Raw genomic sequence first — 21,991 nt, forward strand, 5'->3', positions numbered from 1 at the left:
ATGTTTTTAACCTGTTGTGATGTGTCAGATCACATTACAAAACACACACTGAGGACATTTAAAAATGTAAAGGTTTAAAATATATGACCTTGTAACCGGTGAGGGACACTGTAACTTCTCATTGAAGCAGTTGCATGGCGTTGTAAGTTTGGTAATAAAGTTGACAAAAGTGTATTTATAAACTTTGTAGGCAGACAGTAAGATGTAGCTCTGAGACCATGTTTATCTAAAATGACAGTTGTGGCCTTTTCCACTCAGCCACTTTGGTTATGACATTGTTTTCAATGGGAAAACTACAGCATGAGTGAGCCGGGAAAAAGATATCTTGACATTGCATAACATCACAAGACAATGTGTACCAATCCCCTGGTGCTTTAAAGAAAGCAAACCTCACGCAAACACAGCAGTAGATATTTCTGTGTGACACAGAAAAGCTTGAACAGTAAATTTCTGTCACCATAAAACACACAGAGTCATAGTTTATAGCATGATGGAAGTTTGGCATAACTAGAAGCATAACTCGAAAGCCTGTCAGAAGTTGTCAATCTTACACTGGGTTTTGGCAAGTTTTCAACTGATTTACAGCTAGCTCTTGTCAGTGTAGCAGTTGCATTACACAAAACTCTCTAAATACCTTTCTGTGTTTCAGAGTCTGTGGAGACAAAAGCCCAGTTTCCTCACTCTGAATGAGTAGTCTGGTTATGGCATAGCACTGTCTGTCTGGCATTGCTACCCAGCTTCCCTGGGACTTGCGCCAAAAGGTGTAACCCCTTCGCTGCAGTATTGTCATTAGAGGGGAAGGTTTTATGCATTGAAATTTTGCAAACATACCCTTCTGCTTAAAAAGACACAAGTTTCATCTCAACGCAGTCCATATGTAACAGGCATAGGCTTAAAGATCTTTGCCATGTTAGCAGTACTGTGCTTTTTTTTTTCTTGTAAACACTGAATAATGACCAACTTGAATGAGTTGAGAAAAGAGTTCGGGAGCCTTGTTTTTCTTTCTAATCAACAGCCTGGTCCATGTAGAGCCAGACTAAAGGAGGGCCTGGTGAGCAAGCTCTGGCTGCTGACTTAGGAGTCTTGCGCTTGCTGGTGTCTGGGCTATTAATAGAGCTAGCCTGAGAATTCAGACTAAGGTCAGCAATCAGATTCCTGCTCCCAACTAGTGGAAGGGAAAAGTCCCTCCCTGAAATTATGCATTTTTCACATTTCTATTCATGTATGTAAACTTCCACTCTTGCAGGATGTCTGTACTGTGAGGTAGGGGTATCCACTCCTGCTGCTGAAGATTTCCCTCCAGAAAGTGCCAACCGCTGTGTCCTGCTGCCCACATTAGCTCACTGTTTTAAGCTGATGCTATTTTTCCATAATTCTACCTCCAACTATTAGCAGTAACTAGTAACAGTCCACAGCGCAGTGACAAGGACATGATCTGTGGCTGAATCGAAGCACATGAATACTGCCAGGTGTGTGTGTTTGCTTTAGCATACCCATTTGAACTCCATATAAGAATCTGATCCGTGAAACACTTTGTTAGTAATGCACTTACACATCTGTGAATGTCAGACTGTAGTTAGAATATACAGTATGTCAGTATGGTAGCATTTTTTATATGTTTTTCATGGCAACAAAAAATGCCCAAATCAACACGTTGTAAGCAGTGCAACATGCAATAACTTACTTATTTGGATATCTTCATTATATTCATGACATTGTTAGGTTATGTGAGCAACATGTTTTTAGTTTTTAGTTTTTATCGTATTTGTCATTATTTTATGTGCAGTTACTAAATTATAGGTGTCTACACAGCAAATGCTGCGAACATTTACCCTATTTACCTATTATAAAATATATCTGGTTAACACTGGATAAAAAAAACTCTCACAGACACAATCACAACCTTATAATTCCACTGGCCAGTTGTGACATTAGTGGTCAGATGGCATTTCAGTTATTTCTCCACGAAAATTGTTGTGGTTTTCTTTACATTACAGATGTGACTGACTGGATTATTTTTATTAGCATAGCACAGCTGCTGACTAGATGATGGCAGCTTTGTCAGCAATCTGTCCACTTACACCGATGGATAAATAGACACACAAGCGTCAGTGAACATAAACACAGTCACACACATTGGGAGTTTACAGCTTAGCTCAGATACACACATGCCTGACTGTTACTCAGTAAATTACACAGATATCAACATTGAGCTGTCTATTCTTTAGTCACAGATGGCCGGCATGAACCCAGTATAACCCTGACAGATTAATGTCACAGACTCTCCACCCAGTAAGTACATCATGACCCACACAGATTAAACTACTCCAAATTTGACACTGCTGAATGGTTAAATAAGACAATGGTTCACCATGTTTGACATTATCATCCGTGTCTTTGTTGTCCAAAGAATACTTTAGTGCATGACTGTGTATTCACAGTAACAGTAATGTATTCTGCCCATTCTTGAATGTGTGCTTTGGTCACTATGTGTAACATAAATCTCCTATTTTTGGTTTATGGAGATTATACTCTGAACATCTGGTGGAATGACTTTTTAAGTGCCACAGTGAGTGCTTATGCAACAGATGCCGTAACAGAATACTTATTCCTTATACTTATTATTATACCCCTATTTAACTTTTCTAACTGAGCAGAGTTGAGTGAAATGCAGGAATGTGAACCTTTTGGGGTCATGCCTGTGAAGGATAAAGTGAACAGAGCCAAAGGGAAAAAACACACAAAAAAACAGCCCCTGTGGATGGTTAAGAGATGTTATTTGATTCTGGACCTCTGATCTCTGTGCATCAGTCTCTGCATTGCTCAAAGCTTTTTATCTCCTCCTCTTGCTGTCTTTCTGTCACTGTTGTTAATTCCTCCAAACTTGCCCTTCACCCACTTCCTTCTCTCCACATCACTGTCACAGTGTGCCATGGTGGCTCAGTCCCTGCTGAGTCCCAGCAGACATGAAGGCCCAAGGCTGTAACACAGTGGAGTTCATCACTCCAGACTGTTTCTGACTGCAGCTCCCTTGAAGAGGCTTCATACAGTCCCCAGATGAGTTTCTCTCCTTGTGAAGCTCTTTGCCATTTTAGCATTGTCATCAGCCAGGTTAAAATTCACTTTGTCTCCAAAGTCTGCAGTCATGCCAGGTATGTGTGTTTGGTTTTGGCAGCCAAATAAAAGCACCCAATGATTAAAAGAAAAAGTTTTCCTCCAACTAAAGAAATAAGAGAAAACTGCACCAACTAGAAGTGGATGATAGACTGACTCAACTTGGTATGTAAAAAAAAAAAAATCCTACTACATTTTTATAAAGAAATATATTTTTGGGGACAGACACATATATCAGTGCTGATGTGTAGACTTTACATGTTCACCATTTATCCATACTCAGGTGTTTCCTACCTTTTACTGCACAAAATCCTTGATCTACTGCTGGTGCACACAGCACCTGTCTGTTACAATGGTCCAGTTTAAGGAGGACTTTGAGATTGTTTTTTTGCTTGTGACTGTTTTTTTCCACAGAAACATGGCAATGACAGTTATTGACTTACCACTGGCAGGCAAATAGCGCATAATATTAAGCTAGCTGTCTGACATTTATTGCTCAAGTGATTTCACATCTGCAAAAATACCAATATAAAACTCAGTCTTTCAGTACATTTACTTCTGGTCAAATTAAAATGTTGATGTTGAAACACGGTATTTCCAAATTAAGAGTTGGCAACTTTAATAGGTTTCCAGTTGAGCAACCACTTAAACTTTAATCTTTGTTTTAGCATTGCAGTGCCACAGAAGATAGTGGTATACATGTTAACTTCAACACTAATGACAAAAAGGTAATCCCAACATAAATTAACTTAAAAAATAATATCATCATTGTCATAATGTACAGCAGGACTTAATTCAGTTCCATTTGGTTGGGGCTGGGTTAAACATCACACTGAGAGACCCTGCTGGATGCCAGGTGTCTCACTGAGTCTGTGCCATTTCCTTTTGACGCTCTTTTGACACCTCGTTCACTTGAGGTGTGACTGGTGGTGACGCACACCATGTGCTGTACATAATTTCACGCTCTTTGATTTAAGAATTGTGCAGCACTCTCCAGAAATCTGCAGCGGTGCTCTTCTCACAACTCAGTGTGCACTTGTTCTGCTTTTTTAGCTCACAGATAATTGAACAGTGAAGCTCTGTGGAAGTGGTGACCCTAAATATTTAAGTGATGCTGAGGTTAAAAAAAAAAAAATCAGATCAGCAAATGAAACAAAGGTTCTGGCCTACCCAACACTGTGTTTTACCTACACACCCAGATACAGGTTTTTGAAGCACTAACTCTGACACTGCACTGTCAAAGGCTGTCAAACTCACCCCTGTTCATGTGTATGTGAGGGACCACGCTATGCACAGCCTAAATAAATATTATCATGCTCCACTAAATGTACCCAAACACACTCTAGCCAGGGCAGCCGTTACCGAAACAAACCAGAGGTGACATCCCTCTCCACAGCATTCAAACCACAGCAGTTAAACTTAACTCGTTGCAAAAGTTGGTTGTAGTGATCCCACCACAGTAACCTTGGGTTTATTCTTTGCTTTGGCTTTCAGTAAACCATAAAAAATGTGTACTGTGGCTCTGAGATGAATTACTGTAGACCAAAAAGAACTGTCAGCATCAATCCCAGGTACAGAACACGTGAATATCCATTGTATTTAATGAGCTTGGGTCTCTGGGACCACAAACAGAAGTAATGCATCATTTTCTGTAGCAGACTTCTGAAACATGTCATCATTTCAAAATCAGGTTGCTAAGAGATTCTTATAAAATCGAGGAAATTAGGGATATTCCAGCTTCCACCTGTTTTTCCTGATGCTTTTGAGTGAATCTTCTCCTTCTCTGCTCTGTCTGAGCCTCACACTCAAGCAATTCTCTCCCTTCTTTTTCTCTATCACTGCTGCTTTTGCAGTAGCAGCAGCCGTCCAGCCCGGGATGCAGCATGTGTCTGTGTTCAGCATTACGTTATTAATGTCTGGCTGTAAGACTGTGTAGCTCTGCTGGAGCTGGAGGCGCAAAAGGTTTGTCCGCACAGACCTGGAGCAGCTCGCTGTCGGTCGCTGTCCTCTCCTGGGTCGTGTGTGTGTGTGTCTTGGCCATCTGTACAATGGTAAGTGTAGCGTGTCCTCTGCATTGTGATGAGAAGTGAGATAAGCTCGGCTACACGGCACAAGCTTTCTGTCACAGGGAATCTTTCCTCTCTCCTGGTTTATTATGTGAGGAGGCCAGCACACCAGTTATGTTTTTATGAAACTGCCTTTTGTTTTTGACATTGATATCGACAGTCTGATGCTCTGACCAGTTGTTTATCTTTGTTTCTCCCAGCGCAGTGTCATCTGAACCTGTCAGGAGTCTTTAATAGGAAAGCTGTGCTTTTAATAATGTGCTAATGACTGTCTGGACTCTGTCTACTCTATCTGCAGTGTGCGTGTCTTGGGATTGATATTTTCTTGGTGGTAGTGTTACTAAGGTCAAAGAGATGTACAGTAGTGAGTGTTGGGCCACTTCTGTCTGTGTCGGACTGCGCCTGGCAGGCAGATGTTCCTATAGTTTCATACATCAGGCAGCTGTAAACCAGAGAGGTTAAAGAAATATGTGGCAGAGGAGTAACATTCCCATATGCAGGGTTGCATCTTGATTGCACATTAGTTAGCACAACGTATGTTTGAGCTGCATGTGCTAAAGTCACTGGCATCACAGATGAATCAGCTGGCAAGGCACCCCATTTGTGTGTGGGTACTTGTGTTGAGGTTTCCAAGCTTTCATTTTTTTATTTTTTTTTTTTTGTGGCTCTTGGTGTGTTTGGGCATCAAGATTAGAGAAGCGGATTACGTCCGGGAGGAGGAGAACAGATGGAAAAAGAAGGAGGAAGAGGACAATTATGTGTAGTTCATGTTGGAGCCCAGGCCAGTCAGGCACTGCCCCAGAAGTCACCACCACCATCTGTTGAGGGTATATGTAAGTCACAGATTGGCACGTATCTGAATCTTAGTAAGAATTAGCAGGAACCATTTACTTTCATCACTATTCTGGGTTGGTTATGTAAAGCAATTATCTAAATGTGAATGTTAAATTTTTAAACACACTTCAGACTGATCTTGCTAAAGAACAGACCCATTACTTGTGAGGGCAGAGCGTGGGTGGGATATCAGCTCTAGTTGGCTTATTCACAGGTGAAGCCCAGATGTAAGAGCCATGTTCCTTGAGCATGGCTTTGCAGTCAAACAGCTTCGAGCCTTTATAGCGGATACCTGTGGATACTGAAGTTTTTTTTAACCTTTACAGGGCAGTCTGAGACCAGAGAGCCATCCTGTTTATTATGCTAACATAATCCATAATCATAATCCTGAGCACACAGCGACCTCTCATGCGGTGTCTGGAATGTCAATCATGTCACAGGCTTTTGTCAATCAGTGATGCTGTTAGGAGCAAAACAGTCTTTGACATACGAGATAAAAATCTCAAACACCAGGGAGATGACCCCAGACAACCCAGGAGGGGTGGCAGAGAAACCAAGACAGTTTTGCGCTTCTCAAATATTGGATCCAGATAAAATTGTCATAATGTGTCATAATCTTGTTTAAGTGTTTGCCTATTGTGTATTCAGTTCCTTCTTCATTGCAAAATTTATTTATGGAAGTCTGCAGACCAAAGGCTGCCTATGTGTTAGGTTCCTAAAATGGTGCTTTCTTTGGATAGCAGTTGGTACAGAGGCTTCTTCTCTCACACACCCAAGTTTTGTTCTGCTTAATGAGAATTTAACACTTTCAAAAACCTGCCTTGTTCTCACTTGAATTAACACTTGGTTGCAGTATAGTGTTGGTGAGAACTGTTGTGTAAGGGCTGCACCAAGAGTGTACATGTACACTGATCATCCACTTTAAGGCTTGTTGTGTGTATTCATGTGTGAGTGTGTATTACATTATGCTTAGAGCTCAAATGTACAATATTTTTTAATGTTGTGTAAAATCTATCTAGACTTGAACAGAACTTAGAACTTACACCCACAGGAGGCCTGTGGTTTAGGAGAACATGGTATCAGGAAATGGGCAAACAAGTGGACTTGTTTTATCTGTAGATACTGTGCAACTTCTCATCCACCGAAATTGTATAAAACCTTCTTTAGCATGTGGTCTTCAACTGGTAAACTGTGTTGTGTTTTGCCTTACAGTGTAGTCAAACTTTTTTTTTTAAATGCATGTTACACATGATGTAATGAGCAGCCAACCTCCAATATTGCCTGCCCTGGAGACTGTCGACTGCAGTTTCTTAATCTGCTGTTGCAAAAGTAATTAATCCGAGAATTTTTTTAGAGGCTTTGTGTTTGTTTCCACTTGAGTGGCACTTTTTGGAAAGACAGGAAACCCAGTCCAGACTCTGATGTAATTTCTCTTATTGAATCTGCTCGAGACACAATGCCAACACTGTTTCAGCAGATCTACGGCTCTGACTTTAGACCTCACCCTCCCCAACAGCGTTGTGATAAGGCCCAGCAGGAGCCAAAAATCACACAAGGTGGTTTTGTGTTCATGTAATGTGGGAGTTGGACAGGCTGGAATTCAGGGCTACAGAAGTGAGGCCACACAACAACCCGCTGACTTCCTTTCACCAGGGCAAAGAGAGTTCACCACCTGGCAGATGTTGGACTTGTTTTGTCTGTGGCTGCCTTTTGCCTCATAGGTGTTCATTTTTCTCAGCTCTGTATGGTTGCAACACAGTCAGTCTAAATAATATTAATTAATTATATTCTTTGGTTTCCTCATGGTTCTGTAACGGCTTGTGCAGTGACCTGGGGGTCAGTGGAAGCCAGTAGACATAATAATTCCCGGTTCTCATTTTGAATAATGGCTGAGAATAAACAGTAGAAGCGATTAAAATGTCCTTGTTTCTGCCAAAGGTTGTGGAATAACATGCACTTACTGAGTTCAGGGGAAACAAAACCTTTTGTTGTGGCTTCTGAAGTGCAATTTCAGCGCCTTTTTGTGTGCTGATTCTGATAAGTCCTAAATCTGCTTGATGTTTTAAATCATTCTTTCGTAATTTGGCCAGGTTACATTACACCATCCATGCCACTGCTAATGATGCAGTTCAGACTGTTGGAAAAGATTACAAACAGAAGAGTCCAAGCGCCCCAAAACTGAGCATACAGTTCATATGGCCTTAATTACTCTTATTTTCTGCTGTTTTCCCTCTGAATCTTTGTGCATGTGTATTGTAGATCTCTCACAAAAGGAATTAGCAAAAGAGAAAAAATGCAAAAATGGTCCTGAGACAGATTTTGTGCCAGCTGGAAATCACACTCTCTGCAGGCCCAAGCTCGTGTGAGTCCTTGTGGCTCAGGGGAGACACAGGCTGGACAAGCCACAGGTAACAGCATTTGACTATACCCAACACATAAATCTGGCAGTCTGTGAACATACTGTAAATAACAGCTGTGTCCTACCTAAATTCTTTGCAGACCTCTAGATGATTGTAATATACTGAATGATTTAAAATGAACAAAGGAATTCCTCATTTTTAATCTGCAAAAGTCCAGCGGAAAACCCCCCATTCACCACAGCCACATGAGCCATTGTTGCACCATGCCACCTTTGAAGAGGAAAAAACAATGTGAGAAAATGCTTTAGCTCCCTTCCAACAGGAATCTCTCTGTGTCAGATAAAAAGCCTTAATTGAATGGAGGAGGAAGTAAAGGAAGTGTAAGTTCAGCAGATCCAGCGTCTCCTCATTCCTTGATATTGTAGAACAATATTTATGTTCCTGCAGAGGTGGTGAATATCTGCTTCAGAGGGCGTCACCGTCCACTGCGTGTTACTATACTGTTTAGATGTTTCATCCAGTTTCTCAGACAGCTCCGGAGAATATGTATATGTATATCCAATTCATATTTTCTGCATATTTCCTGTCTGCCTCTATCAACACAGGTTTTCATTCTTTACTGGATTTTCCCCCTGAGATAGTGTTCACATGCACAAAAACATCCCACTGTAGACAAAGTCACAGGACTGTTCATGCTCGGGGTGAAAGTTGTCCTCGTGTTCAGAGCCGATGTGTACAGTATGCATCTAACTGCAGTACAAAATAAATTACAGTATTTGTGCCACGTAATAATGCTCTCATTAGAGGCAAGAACTTGCCAAATGTGCCGAACATGGAACATAAGCCTGGGGTTTTATTTTAAGGGCTGGATTTACACACATGCTGAGTCTTGATATGTGATGTAATGCATATTGGCACAGAGTTAATCACATTTAACATCAATTAGATCATTTTCAGCCATCTTGTTCCTGTGAAATATACAGATATGAGAAAGTATAATTCCTATCATTCTATTAATTTCAACTATATCGCCCTATATTCCGTTAAGCTGCTGCAGTTCCAGGGCTGTGGGAATCTGCATGTTGTATCACTGTCATGGTTTACTGGGACACTTAAATAGAACAAAAACACTGTTAATGTACACCTGTGCTTGTCCAGCTATTAAAACTCAAAATGTCTGCTGTGTAAAATGCCACATGCACAAATAGTACAGTGCACCTCATGCAATGACTTTAATGCAATTCAAGGCTACAGCAAAGTCAACCTGATTCCAGTCACGAGCAGCAGGTGGCACTGCCCTCCCTCCTCTGCAATAAGCAAATGAAATTCTTTACTTTTACAGCCCTGCACACAAATAACACAAAGCTACGTTTTGTGCAGTTAGTAGAACAGATCTCAGCTTTTGTTTGTTGGCGGGGTCTTGGACATTGTTGAATACCAGTGTTTGTTTGCTGCCGGTCTGTGTTCAGTGGCTTTTATCGAGGAGCTCATTCCAGCCATGCTGGCCCTGAGCCAGGCGACCTTACAATGTAAACAGGGACAGAGACATTTTAATTAGGAATGGCAATATGATCCTCACAGCACCACAGACAGTACTTTACTGTCATGCCTGGTGTGTCCTACTGTGTGATGTCTACATGTACTTCATGTGTGTCTGCAGGCCAACACACAACTTAGCGTGTGTGCATGCGTACAGCCTGAGATTGTATATCTAAGGCCATCTATCCCTTGGGCACTGTCAGCCCTTTCAGGCAGTCCATGATAATCACCCATCATCATGATGAGGGCCAGCCAGGGAGGATTAAAGCAGACCTGAGGTTGTCTCCCCAAACAGCATCTTTCCTTACAGGAAGTAACGTCTCCTGTATGTTAGCTTATGTTTTTTCTGCCCCCCTCTAACTCAGGCCAATTCTGTGCACGTATCACATTGAATGAGGGTTTAAGTGAGATTTGCCTGCTGTGTGGTTTGTTAGAGTGGCATGTCTGTTGACCTGATACTATTTATGTTACTCTCTGTCTACTGCTTATGGTAGTTATTACTGCTGTATAAGTTGGCACACTTGCAGTGAGAGCTATTAAGATTGGGATCATGTTACGTTTAGTTTTTCCTCCCATAGGCAAAAAATTAATTCTCAGCTGAATTCTGCCTCTGTTTTTGCTCTCCTCTTCTCCCTCATGTTAAACCAAAATGCTGAAGATTAGATCCCAGCCCAGACACAAGCTGAGCTTTTCAGACTTGTCTTTGTGCCGCAGACAGCGTTGGGCTATGATAAGTCACTGGGACTGTCACAGTCTGTCAGATTTAGGAACACAATCATGTCATGCTTTATTTCACTTTTGCTTGTTTTTTTTACAATCATACAGCGTGTAGCTTAGACTCATTGAGCCTGTTCACTTCTGCGTAAAACTCAAAGCAATAACTTAATCGTAAAATCCTAATTCCTTAAGAATGAATGAGTATTATAAGACTTGCAAAGCACAGAGATCCATTGAGATTAATGGGAAAGCTTTGTGCTGTGTCCCACTTAAGTGTGTGCGTGTGCGTGTGCGTGTGTGTGTGTGTGTGTGTGTGTGTGTGTGTGTGTGTGTGTGTGTATGTGTGTGTGTGTGTGTGTGTGTGTGTGTGTGTGTGTGTGTGTGTGTGTGTGCGTGTTAGAGAGACAGAGAGACAGACAGAGACAGAGATAGTGGGTTTCAGATAAAAAGATTATTTGTAGCATGTAGGCCACAAGTCACTTCTCCACCATGGAGACACACACTCACACACACACACAGTTTCTTCTTGTGCCACTCTGGCTCTGGTACCGCCAGCTGGGAGGTCTGTGGATGTGACAGCCATTGTGAGATGCTGTGTGCATACTGTTGTTGTCATTATCTGATGCTCAGACCCCACGTATTTTAAAGTGTCATCTGATCTGATTGATTATGTTTCTTCACCTTCATTATTGCAGTCATGGTTCATTTCATTTATTTCTGAATCACCTGAGACAGTTCTACCCTCCTCATTCATGCACCTGTATGTGTGTGAGGTCTTGGGTGTGGCTTTAAGAAAGAGGACACAAGTGCTTTGTATCAGGGTGACAGGGCAGATGTTGTCGAGCTCCCTACAGAGCAGCACCTCTTCTCAAGTAAGGACAGCTCTGCAGACACAAACTGCTGCCGCTCATTTGCATATCAGCTGCAGATTGGCCAAAAGTCTAGAGCAGGGTGGAGCTATTGAAGTGCTCCAGATGTAGAGTGGCAGAGATCGAAGGTGTACCTGTTTAAAAAAAGATGTTTCCGGACCAAGTGTGGGGGGGCGGGGGCGTGTGTAGAAAAAACCTGGATGCCATCTGATTGGTGAGGCAGGGAAAATAGGTGCGCTTATGTAACAAGGGTGCTGTGAAACTAAAGAAGTGACACTGAGGAGCTTTCCAAGGCCTTTCACTGTCTGGTGAAACTAAAGGAATACAGCTGGTTGTGAAGAGATAATATGGCAGCAAATTCAGAAACTATCAGTGATACAGAGGTATGTGCTCGTTGCTTTCCTTCTGGCTGACTCTACAATTAAGACTGTGTGTGTCTGAGTGTGTGTTGCTTACTGTCTATTTTCCCATCACACATAGTCAGTCACATGTGGCTGCACATTTTATTTGCACATATGTACATGTGTATGGTATGTGCAGTTTAGGTTATCCTCATAAAGCCACGCACGAGAATGAAAGAATTTAGAATATCTGTTTTCCACATGACTGCAGAACACAGTGGAGTTGATTAGTTTCTCAGATTTTCCCCTGCTGTCAGTTTGTAAGATGGTAAAACACACAAGTATTGATAAGTTGTGACAACTCAATGCACTGAGATGGTGGTGAGGGCTTGCCTGCACTCACCTTTAGGGGACTGGCATTGGTTAAAGCAAACTGAAACTGAAGTCTTATTTGTTTTATTTTGCCTTGAATATTTGGAGTTTTGGTCACGTGGAAATTTGCATGAGCTCTATAGCTGTGGGAATGATGGGGGGGGCGGGGTGGGGGTATTTCTGTCTCTCTGTACTGAGCCAGCATCTCACAAAGCCCTGCTATAACTGTCCAAACAACCACAGCATTCACACAGAGCGCACATGGCTCACTTCACCACCTGCTACTGGCCTCGCCACAAGGGGAAACCTCACTGGTATTCAGCCTGTCCATTCCACAGCATTACTTTTTTAAATTGGAATAAACATAGAGCATTGTTTCTGGAGTGAATGACCACATTTATGTTTGTGCTTTCTCTTGAAAAACTGTCTGAAATTCAATCGGAGCTTAAGATCACCGTGTATATTAAGTGGTAAATCCAACCACACTGTGTGCACCATCTCCCACACTTTACTAGCACACAGTTAAGTAAGTATTTCTGCCAACAAGGATGAAGTCTGCCAAGCAAAATGATTTAGCATTCATTGAATAATATCATAGTAATTATTGTAGCTGGATTATAAACGACTCTGTCGACTGCATTTCCTCCGGAGCTGAAATCTGCTTTCATCATAGAAGGTCATTAACAGCATGCTGTATAGTTTCTTTATGACTTTTGGCAGCTTCTGATTGCATTTCCCATGTCATACAGGGAGCATTTGAAGTGGGCTTTCCCCCATGAGAGCTGTGTTTCATGCAACAAATCATCATCCATCAGTGCTGTGGCAGCCAAGCCCACCACCACGATCCAACAGTAACAAACCAGCATAGTCAACCTCACAACTTGTTTATATTGAATTGGGTTTCATGTCCTTCAATTGTTTCTCAGGGACTGTACAAGTTAGCCATAAAGACTGAAGTCCCACTGTAAAATATGTCTCCCTGACATACTCAAGAGGCTACTTTTCTTACAGAGGCCTTCTTGAAAAGCTTTGACTGAAAGACTACAAAGGACATCATTTGTATTTGTTATTGTGCCGCAACCTGCCATTTGCCTGTCAGTCTGCTCATTAAATTTCATTAAAATGGTTGGAGCCATTGGTCTGCACTGTGTATTGTATATACAGTCCATTGGTCTGGACTGTATATACAATAAACATCTCTGTGGTCAAATTGTTGCTTTAGCTCCACTTTACTTATTTCACATGACAAACAGGACATTCCAGGCCAGAATCTCCACAAAAGAAGAGATCTTAGATTGGGCACGAGCTGAAGGTCGGCACGGGAGTCTGTCCAGAGGCATCAACGCACCACAAGTGTATTTTTATCAGTATTGCAGGAAATGCCAAAGAAACAGCTGTTGACAAAGTAAAACATGTTGTCATTACCAACGGTTTAACATCCCTGTCCACATACCATTGTTTAATTTTCCTTGTGTCAGTTATTTGGTTATCTAGGAACTGTGAATGAATTTTTAAGTAATGGGAGGAAGTCTTTAAAGCCAAGTGGGCTTGAGTTCTTCTGTTGTATTTGAAGACTTAATTGTCCCAAAGTCATTCCTGAGCCTCTGTGTTTTTGAGGCATTTCCCATCATGTGTCCCGCTCCAGGGCCTCAGCTGCGTCATTTCACTTTGGACCTGAACCAGCCACACTGTGGTTTCACCTGGTCTGTGGCTTATTTATTCAGTTTCATCACTGACAGACTCCGCATGGCATCACTGATTATAAAGGTTACTTATTGCTCGTTATGTACCAACCCTCAAGAGGAACTGAAATGTCACTTCGGCCAGTTATGGAAATTGTAATTGGTTCAGGTCTCAGCTGAGACTCGTTCCAATGGGACACTCTGTGTGGTAGCCTAATGAAAATGTATGAAATTAATGTCAGAGCCCATTAAGTTTAATTCTAGTTATAGAAGATTGTTTTCACATTATCTAATTAATATTTCAGAATGAGGGGACATTTCTGAAAAACATAAAGTCAGGCCAGAGCTTGAATCAATCAACTTACCAGGTTTTTCTTCTTTGAAAGGGATCTGTTACTGTGCATGGTGTGACTTTCCTCTCCAGTCAGTCAAATGTTTCATGAGTATATTGATTTATCTGCTTCACACATGATATCCTGACTTTGGATTTCTGTTGGCTGTGGTCTGAAAGCGGTCGTGCTTTTCAGCTCACACAGGCTGACACATAAGAAACACCTGCCAGTGAGACTTGTTAGGGGGAGTTCTTGGTATGTAACAGACTGAGGCATTTGCCAGTATTTAAACATCCTACATGTACCACTGTCTTAGGCCATATCAGTCCATCCTGCACACTTTAATTATATAATTCTAGTTTTTGATCAGTTTTGAGGAGACAGGCTTCCAGTGGACTTGCAGTGGATCTTTGTAAAACTGGAATTAAGAGAGTGCTGCCTCTGTGTGGCAGCAGAAACTCAAACGGCTTAATAAAGTCAGGATCTGGACTGGTGGAAATAGTTGCATGTGGAAAAAGCACACACTGCAATATCTGATCAAATCACTCTTCTTTGTTAAACTTCTGAGATTACTTAACTGTAATAGTTCTCACATATCCCTTTTCCTGAAGCAGGGAATGAGAAGACAAATGTCAAACCCCAAGCTTTTCCTACTTCATGCAGCTGTTTGCCAGAATACCAAGCAGCTCTGATTGGACGGGCTGTCCCCCTGGAAGGCATGACGTCACGGATAAATCTACTCTCCATGACAAACACTTTTGATCTGGAGCTGTGTTAATCTCTGTTCATCTGGTGCATCTGCTTTCCTGTGATCAATCAATCAATCACAGCCTCTTCCAGCTGACTCAAGCTGATTAAATATAGAGCTCAAGAGTAGAGGTGCAACTCTTATCTAATTGCTTAGTCAGTCAACAGACAGTTTATTTGCAACTATTTTAATTGTTAACTAGTTTAATAATGAGATTATTTTCATATATTTAAAGCAAAAATGGCAAACATTCCCTAGTTTCTGGCATTTTATAGACAAAACAATTGATCAGTTAATCTCAAAAATAAGTAGCATATTAGTCAATAATACAAATAATTGTTAGTTGCAGCCTTAATCAAGAGAAACTTAATTTGTTTTTGGCCACTTGGGCAGCCAGGCAGGCATATAAAATAGAAGGATCCCATTTACAAAGAAATACCTTCCCTGTCATACGCCTGAAAGCCTTTTCAGCTGTAACTGTGTTTTCCGAAGACTTTAATATCAAGGATAATCACATCATGGACTGTTGTCCTGGCTGGTTCAGTGGGAGAGGAAAAATTTGCTCCATGTTCCAGATTTGACTTTGTTCCTTTGCTTTACAGAGCTGCTTTAGAGTACTTAAGGGAAAGTGAATGTGTCACCTGCGCAGAGTAATGCCTGTCTCCTCACTTAGATTTAAAGACAGTGTAACCAGATAGTGTGTGCAACTAAAAGAAGAAAACTGTGACCCAGCTCTAAAGCTAAGGTCATCTTCGGGAATGCTTAGGAATGTGGGTGAACTTCTGAATTTGATGAAAAGTATAGACACTCTTCATAAGAAGGTAACAATTATGTAAATGAAAGTTTTCAGTTTATAATGTGCACTCAAAAAATGAAGGGGGAGAAATGTTGGAGGACACGTGACATATCTGGTGTGTGTGTGTGTGTGTGTGTGTGTGTGTGTGTGTGTGTGTGTGTGTGTGTGTGTGTGTGTGTGTGTGTGTACAAAAAATTTTGGAGCAACTTGCTGCATACGTTTGCATTTGAATAAGGAAATATCCTTAATGCTTAATGTGGTATGTGAAGATAAATACGCTGGCATATAAATAGTTTATTATTAATTAATTTATTAACTTAATTAGCGGGCTCATTAGCATAGCATGTTATGTTTAATATATCATTTGTGATAATGATGGGGTGTTAGGCAGCTTATGTAGCTCATTTTACAGTTTGGTGGATACACAGGTTACCCTTGTTTTCCAGTTTGTTCTTTTTTGTTTCGTATACCTATAGTATTTGCTTTGTTGGAGTGAGCGTCAATGTCTCAATATGTTGTAGTATGTATTAGAGCTGAAATGATTAGTCAAGTAACCCATGAGTCAACTGACAGTAAATTTATTTGGCAAGAACTTTGATTACTTGTTCATTTTTCAAAATAAATTGACAAATATTCACAGGTTTCACCCTGCTGTCACCAAAATAAGAGAATAATTGCTGTGAATTGTTTTATTGTCTGCGGCTCTACAGCTCAAAGTTGTGAGCATTCAGTACACTCAGCATTGGAGCCTGTACTTCGTGTTTGGGTCAGTGTGTAGCCTGCGAGCAGTGACGTGTAGCTCATCAATGCTCCTGATCAGTTCCCCGGGGCAGTGAGCGGCTCAATGAAGCTGAAGGACGCTGTGTCCTCTGGGACAGAGGCGTATAAATGCTGGAGCCTCTGGTCTCTGCTTACTGCTGCCTGATGGAGTGGGCATGAAGAGCAGTTTACGCAGAGGCAAGAAGAAGAGACTTTACGCACTGATAAAAGGTACCACAGGTGAGGCACTGCAAGAGAGGAGGTGAGGCCCTGCATGGAGGGATTGCGATCTTGGTTTGTGTTGCAACTTTTATGAGCTGCTTTTCTGAGGATGAATTGACTTGTACTTTAATGCTGTTTCTCTAATAGCGCGAGTTGTGATTTAAGCTAAAGATTACATCTGAAAGTCAGTTTTTATGCACCAAAAATTAAGAAAAAATATATGAAATTGAATGAACAATGAATTGAATGATAAAGTTGTGTACATTTCTGCTCTGAAATTGCCAGAGGTTTGCGATCGACCATCTCTTCCATGTAGGTCACAGGATCCACCGTGTGGTACATTGATCTCTGTGCTTTGGTTGTAGCATAGGAAAGCAGGTCACTGATTTCCTAAACTGTGAAACTATCAATTTCTTGTGTGCCCTTAAGCTCTAAATACCAGCATAATTAAAACTGTAGACCATGGATGGAGGACATAGAAAACCACACAGGAATAACTGAGAGAATATTTCCTTAGGATTACAAGAGAAGCTTTCTAACTCTGGTCAAACAGTGATGGAAGGATATTAAACTTGCATCCGCCTTTAAGTAGTTTCCAGTGAGGATAACATGTAAGGGAATAAAACAATTAGTGATATTTGACTTCAGAGAGGCTTTAGAGATAAAAGAAATCTCTTTGGGAAGAAGTGTGTCACAGTGTGTTTGACTTTGCTGTTTGAATTTTCATGAAACTTTGAATGATTCTCTGCATTATGTAACTGCGACTGACAAAGGCTGGAGTGCAGCATTTTTGGTGATGCCTAAAACACTGACAAGGGTGATATCAGAGGAGCTAATAACATTAGGCAGTGCTGTAGTGGCAGGAGGCCAGGTTGGACCAGTAACATTATATTATATAGACTGTGGAAACAGCTGCCCTCAAAATGCCTTTATACATCGGTCAGTCATCTTGCTGGTTACTCAACCATGCGGTGGTCTTATCTGCTCTGCAATCATACCATTTCCTGTGGTAAATGGTATGATGTGGTTTCATATGTTGTTATTTAATCATTTAATATTTGTTTCATCTTCCCTCTTGTCTTAATCCGTCTTGCCTGAACACATTCACTCCTCTTGTCATACCGCTCCGGGCTCCTGAACCTCATACTCGTAATTTCCTCATGGTGTTTTTTTTTCTTTTTCTCGGGGTCCTTCTTCCTCCTTTCCTGACATGACCCCCCTCCCCTTTTTTTTCTTTACCCTCATAAACCTCTCCACATGCATACTCCCTTCTGGTTGAAGATTGCAGAGTGCACTTTGGCCCCAGTTGCAATGGAGGACAGTGACCATGAGACTCACTCTTCCTCAGACGAGCAGGACTCCTGCCCTGCCTCCCCTAATCACAGCAGGGACCAAGATGCTGAACAGGTACCGGGGACCCCCCCCCCCCCCCCCACACACAAAAAAACCCCTCTAAACTAATCTGAACTTAATTTCATCTGTTTACCTTTTTGCGTATTTTGTCATTCAGACCTAAAGTTGTATCTTGGTGCCTCATGTGACATCACAGAAAACCATTCTACTTTTAGCCCTCTGCTAATGTTTAGTGCATAAACATAACATGAATACAGAGTCACAGTGTGGCCCTGCAGCTGAATTTAAATGGCCTCATTGCTTTCTAAGGGTCAATGCATTATTTATCTTTGTGCTCAACTAGCAGGGACACTTAAGTCTGTGGAACTGGGAGAGCTGTGGTAACTGGAGTCCAGAGTATGCACAGTAGCTTACACATCAGCTGTGTATCCTCTTACAGGAAAAGATTTACTTTATTTTTTTTATTTTAGGTTTTTGACAGCCTAGTGTGTATTATGCCTGGAAATCTGGGAATGAAGAGTAAAGTGTCGCCCTAATGACTGAAATAGTGTTTAAATCATACAACAACCATAAAGAAAGTCGTTTTGCCTCACATAAGCCCTGCAAAATTTATGAAGTGGTCGAGGGATGTCTAACCCTTTATGTAGGAAAAATTGATGCTTCTAGAAATGTACAGTTACATTTATGCCCAAGTTTTATGACTCATTCAATATTAGTTTCACAGAAAGGAAACAACGCACAAAAAATATTTTATGTCACTTACATTTGTGTGATTTCCACTTAAAATCTCTGAATCCCTGCCTATAGCAATGAATATTCAACCCAGTAAATTTTGCCTCAGTAAGACAGTCATATCTTTTCGTTACTCTGCGTCTCGTCTGTAGAGTTTAAAACGAAGCATAATTTTCCGTCACCATAAAATTTAATGGCCATCTCTGAAAGTGTGCATTTTCTGCTCCCTGGATCTCTATCTCTTCCCTTCTTCATCGACCCTGTACCTTTCCTCTACCTACTTTTACCTCCACCCTCTGTTTTTTCCACCTGATCCTCTGCACCGCCTCATCCACCCCATTCAACCCTGACGTCTCTCTAGCATTCAAGCCTTTCAGAGGACTCAGAGGTGGAGAATATTATGCAAGACCCTCACCACCAGGGAGGGCATGGCCATGGCCACCAACACCACCATGACCACAAGCACCACCATCACCATCATCATGATCCTGAGACTCATGATGCAGACAGGGAAGCTGAGGGCGAGGACCGCCCCCACACCCCATCTTATTTGCGGCCCCCTGTTGCGGGTAGGGCGCAGTCGGATTCAGGTTCAGACCCCAGTTTGCCACAGAGCAGAAGTGTGGAGTTTGACTTGCAGTCCTCCGTCAGTCCCTCCAGGCCCAAAAGCCCCTGGGGTCGATTTGACCCTTACAACAATAATGAGGTAACAGAAGGGGGTCCGGCCAAGAAACCCAGAAAGGCTAAACGAGATATATGTGGTTCAGTTCTGATTTCAAGGCAAAGTTGTCTGTGTGCTGTAATGTGATCAACAGATCTTCTTCTGACTGATTGGTTCATAGGAAGTGGCAGAGCTTGTGCAAGATTGTATAAAGTCTAAGACTAATATGTTGCTTTATGTAGTTTAAAGAAAAAGTTTGATTTGTGATCATTATTTTCTTCTGATGGAGCAGGTTGTGTTTGATGCTCTGAGGTGGTTGCCTTGCGTTTTGTCTCTTGTTTAGGTGTCAGGTTACTTGTGGGAAAGTTGACATGGGATAGTTGAATGGGACAACCAGATTTTTGGAGTGGGTGATAACAGTGTTGAAAAATGATTTTTACACTGTCACATCTACACGGTAATATGTGCGTATCCTGATGTTTTCTGTTATCTTTTTGTTTTTGCGTTTTTAGGACCAGGACAAGGAATATGTGGGATTTGCGACATTGCCAAACCAGGTGCATCGCAAGTCAGTCAAGAAAGGATTTGACTTCACGCTCATGGTGGCAGGTAAATCCTCGTCTTCACATCAGCAGATATTTGATCTTATGCCCAGCCCTCGACTTTGAAGATCTTGCTGATCACACAGTCTTAACCTCACTCTTTTTGTCTTTGTTGTTCTTTGTTTGAAGGGGAGTCTGGCCTGGGAAAGTCCACTCTGGTCAACAGTCTGTTTCTCACAGATCTTTACAAAGATAGGAAGCTGCTCAATGCTGAAGGTGAGGAAGCTGCAGCTTTTATGTTTTTTTCTGCTTTGTTTGATAAATGTTTGTTCAAAAACATATAAAGGCTGATATTGAAAACGGGGGTTTGTTTTCTGTTTGTCCTCTAGAGCGAATCACACAAACAGTAGAAATCACCAAACACACAGTGGATATAGAGGAGAAAGGTGTCAAACTGAAGCTCACCATCGTGGACACCCCTGGGTTTGGGGATGCTGTAAACAACACTGAATGGTACGCGTCAAACCTCTTTTAATAAACGAGAAGGCCTGAGTCTAAATGAACCTATGAATCTTCACAGAGTACAGCTGAATAACCTCATTTTAGCTCTGCCATCGTTAAAAAGTCATGTGCAATAGTGCAGCTGTTGCCTCAGAGACTGAACGCCCCCTGTGTGTGCTTCTGCCGTAGCTGGAAGTCAGTGGCCGACTACATCGACCAGCAGTTCGAGCAGTACTTCAGGGACGAGAGTGGCCTCAACCGCAAGAACATCCAGGACAACCGTGTACACTGCTGCCTCTATTTCATCTCACCCTTCGGCCATGGGTATGACAAAGCTGCAGTGCTCCGCTAGGGATCAGTTAGCCCTGCCTCTCTTTTTAATGGGAAAATTAACCCCTTTACTGCAGTATGAAATTTTCTGTGCTGGCATTTTACATCATAATCAGCCTCCAGCTAAGAAACCAGAGGAAGGACCTTCACTTTCCCTTAAAAAAACATACAGCTTACATGTTTATTCACAGACTTTTTCCTGAGCACACACAGACACCTGAGTATCTGAGGTTAATTGTAAATATCTAGTATTTTCTTGAAATACGTTCAGCCACATAAATTGTTAATGCAGCAGGCTGCTCTGCAGAGTTAAAGCAGGTGAATTTACATCTGGTGCAGTGCTTTTGCTCTAATCACTTGTTCGTGCTGAGTGCTGATGTGGTGCTTTTCAGCACATTTGTGCATGTGCACTGTTATACATTACTGCGATCATTAAAGAACTAATATACCATAAACCACAAGTGATGCTGCAGTGCATTTTTCAAAGTCACAGTGATGGAGAAACTGCTCCATCTGTTGTTAAGTCTCAGTCATTACTTGTCAGATGCCACACAGAGAGGTCAGTCAGAGAGAAAACCTCTGCCACCACCGATTGATTGCCCGAGACATTGCCTAAAGTCTAATGTCAAAAATCAGTGTCTTCACACTGCCAACATACAACTAGAGATCGGATCTAAACTGATTCACAGTTTGTTCAAAATCAGGCTAAAATCAAACGTGTCCATTGGCAGAAGAACTCACATCTGGATGACTATCACAAAAAAGCAGTTGTCCCCAGTGACTCTGACAATAAACATTTCTGGAAATGTATTTAAACAATATAAACAGTTGAAAAATATCACCTCCTGTTAAATGACTGTTTAATTTACTGTTCATTTTTTTGCATATAGAGAGTTTTCAGTGTTTCATGGTGTATGTGTTGTGTCTCTTCTAGCCTTCGGCCCTTGGATGTGGAATTTATGAAAGCTCTGCACGAGAAGGTTAACATTGTTCCCGTTTTGGCCAAAGCTGACACACTGACCCCGAATGAGGTCAAGAAAAAGAAAATCAAGGCAAGACCGACCTCAGTCAATAAATCGATGATCTATACATGTGTTTCACGTATTAGTTTCTGTAGTTTC

General features: G+C 41.6%; 1 protein-coding gene across 5 annotated transcripts in view; it reads left to right on the forward strand.

The window, feature by feature from the left end:
• sept4b (septin 4b) overlaps positions 1-21,991 on the forward strand; it is a 41,645-nt gene that overhangs the window by 13,884 nt on the left and 5,770 nt on the right. For 2 of the 5 annotated variants that reach the window (XM_041045592.1, XM_041045588.1), the window contains exons 1-7: positions 18,048-18,158; positions 19,198-19,542; positions 20,010-20,106; positions 20,229-20,315; positions 20,429-20,552; positions 20,730-20,864; positions 21,805-21,922. In XM_041045592.1, coding sequence (XP_040901526.1) covers positions 18,063-18,158; positions 19,198-19,542; positions 20,010-20,106; positions 20,229-20,315; positions 20,429-20,552; positions 20,730-20,864; positions 21,805-21,922 — 1,002 coding nt within the window. In that variant the 5' untranslated portion in view covers positions 18,048-18,062. Of the gene's footprint in view, positions 1-11,831; positions 11,883-18,047; positions 18,159-19,197; positions 19,543-20,009; positions 20,107-20,228; positions 20,316-20,428; positions 20,553-20,729; positions 20,865-21,804; positions 21,923-21,991 lie in introns of those variants that run through there. The other 3 variants (XM_041045591.1, XM_041045589.1, XM_041045590.1) reach the window with 3 other exon arrangements.

This window comes from Toxotes jaculatrix, chromosome 9 (genome assembly GCF_017976425.1).
Source record: "Toxotes jaculatrix isolate fToxJac2 chromosome 9, fToxJac2.pri, whole genome shotgun sequence".
NCBI lineage: Eukaryota > Metazoa > Chordata > Actinopteri > Toxotidae > Toxotes > Toxotes jaculatrix.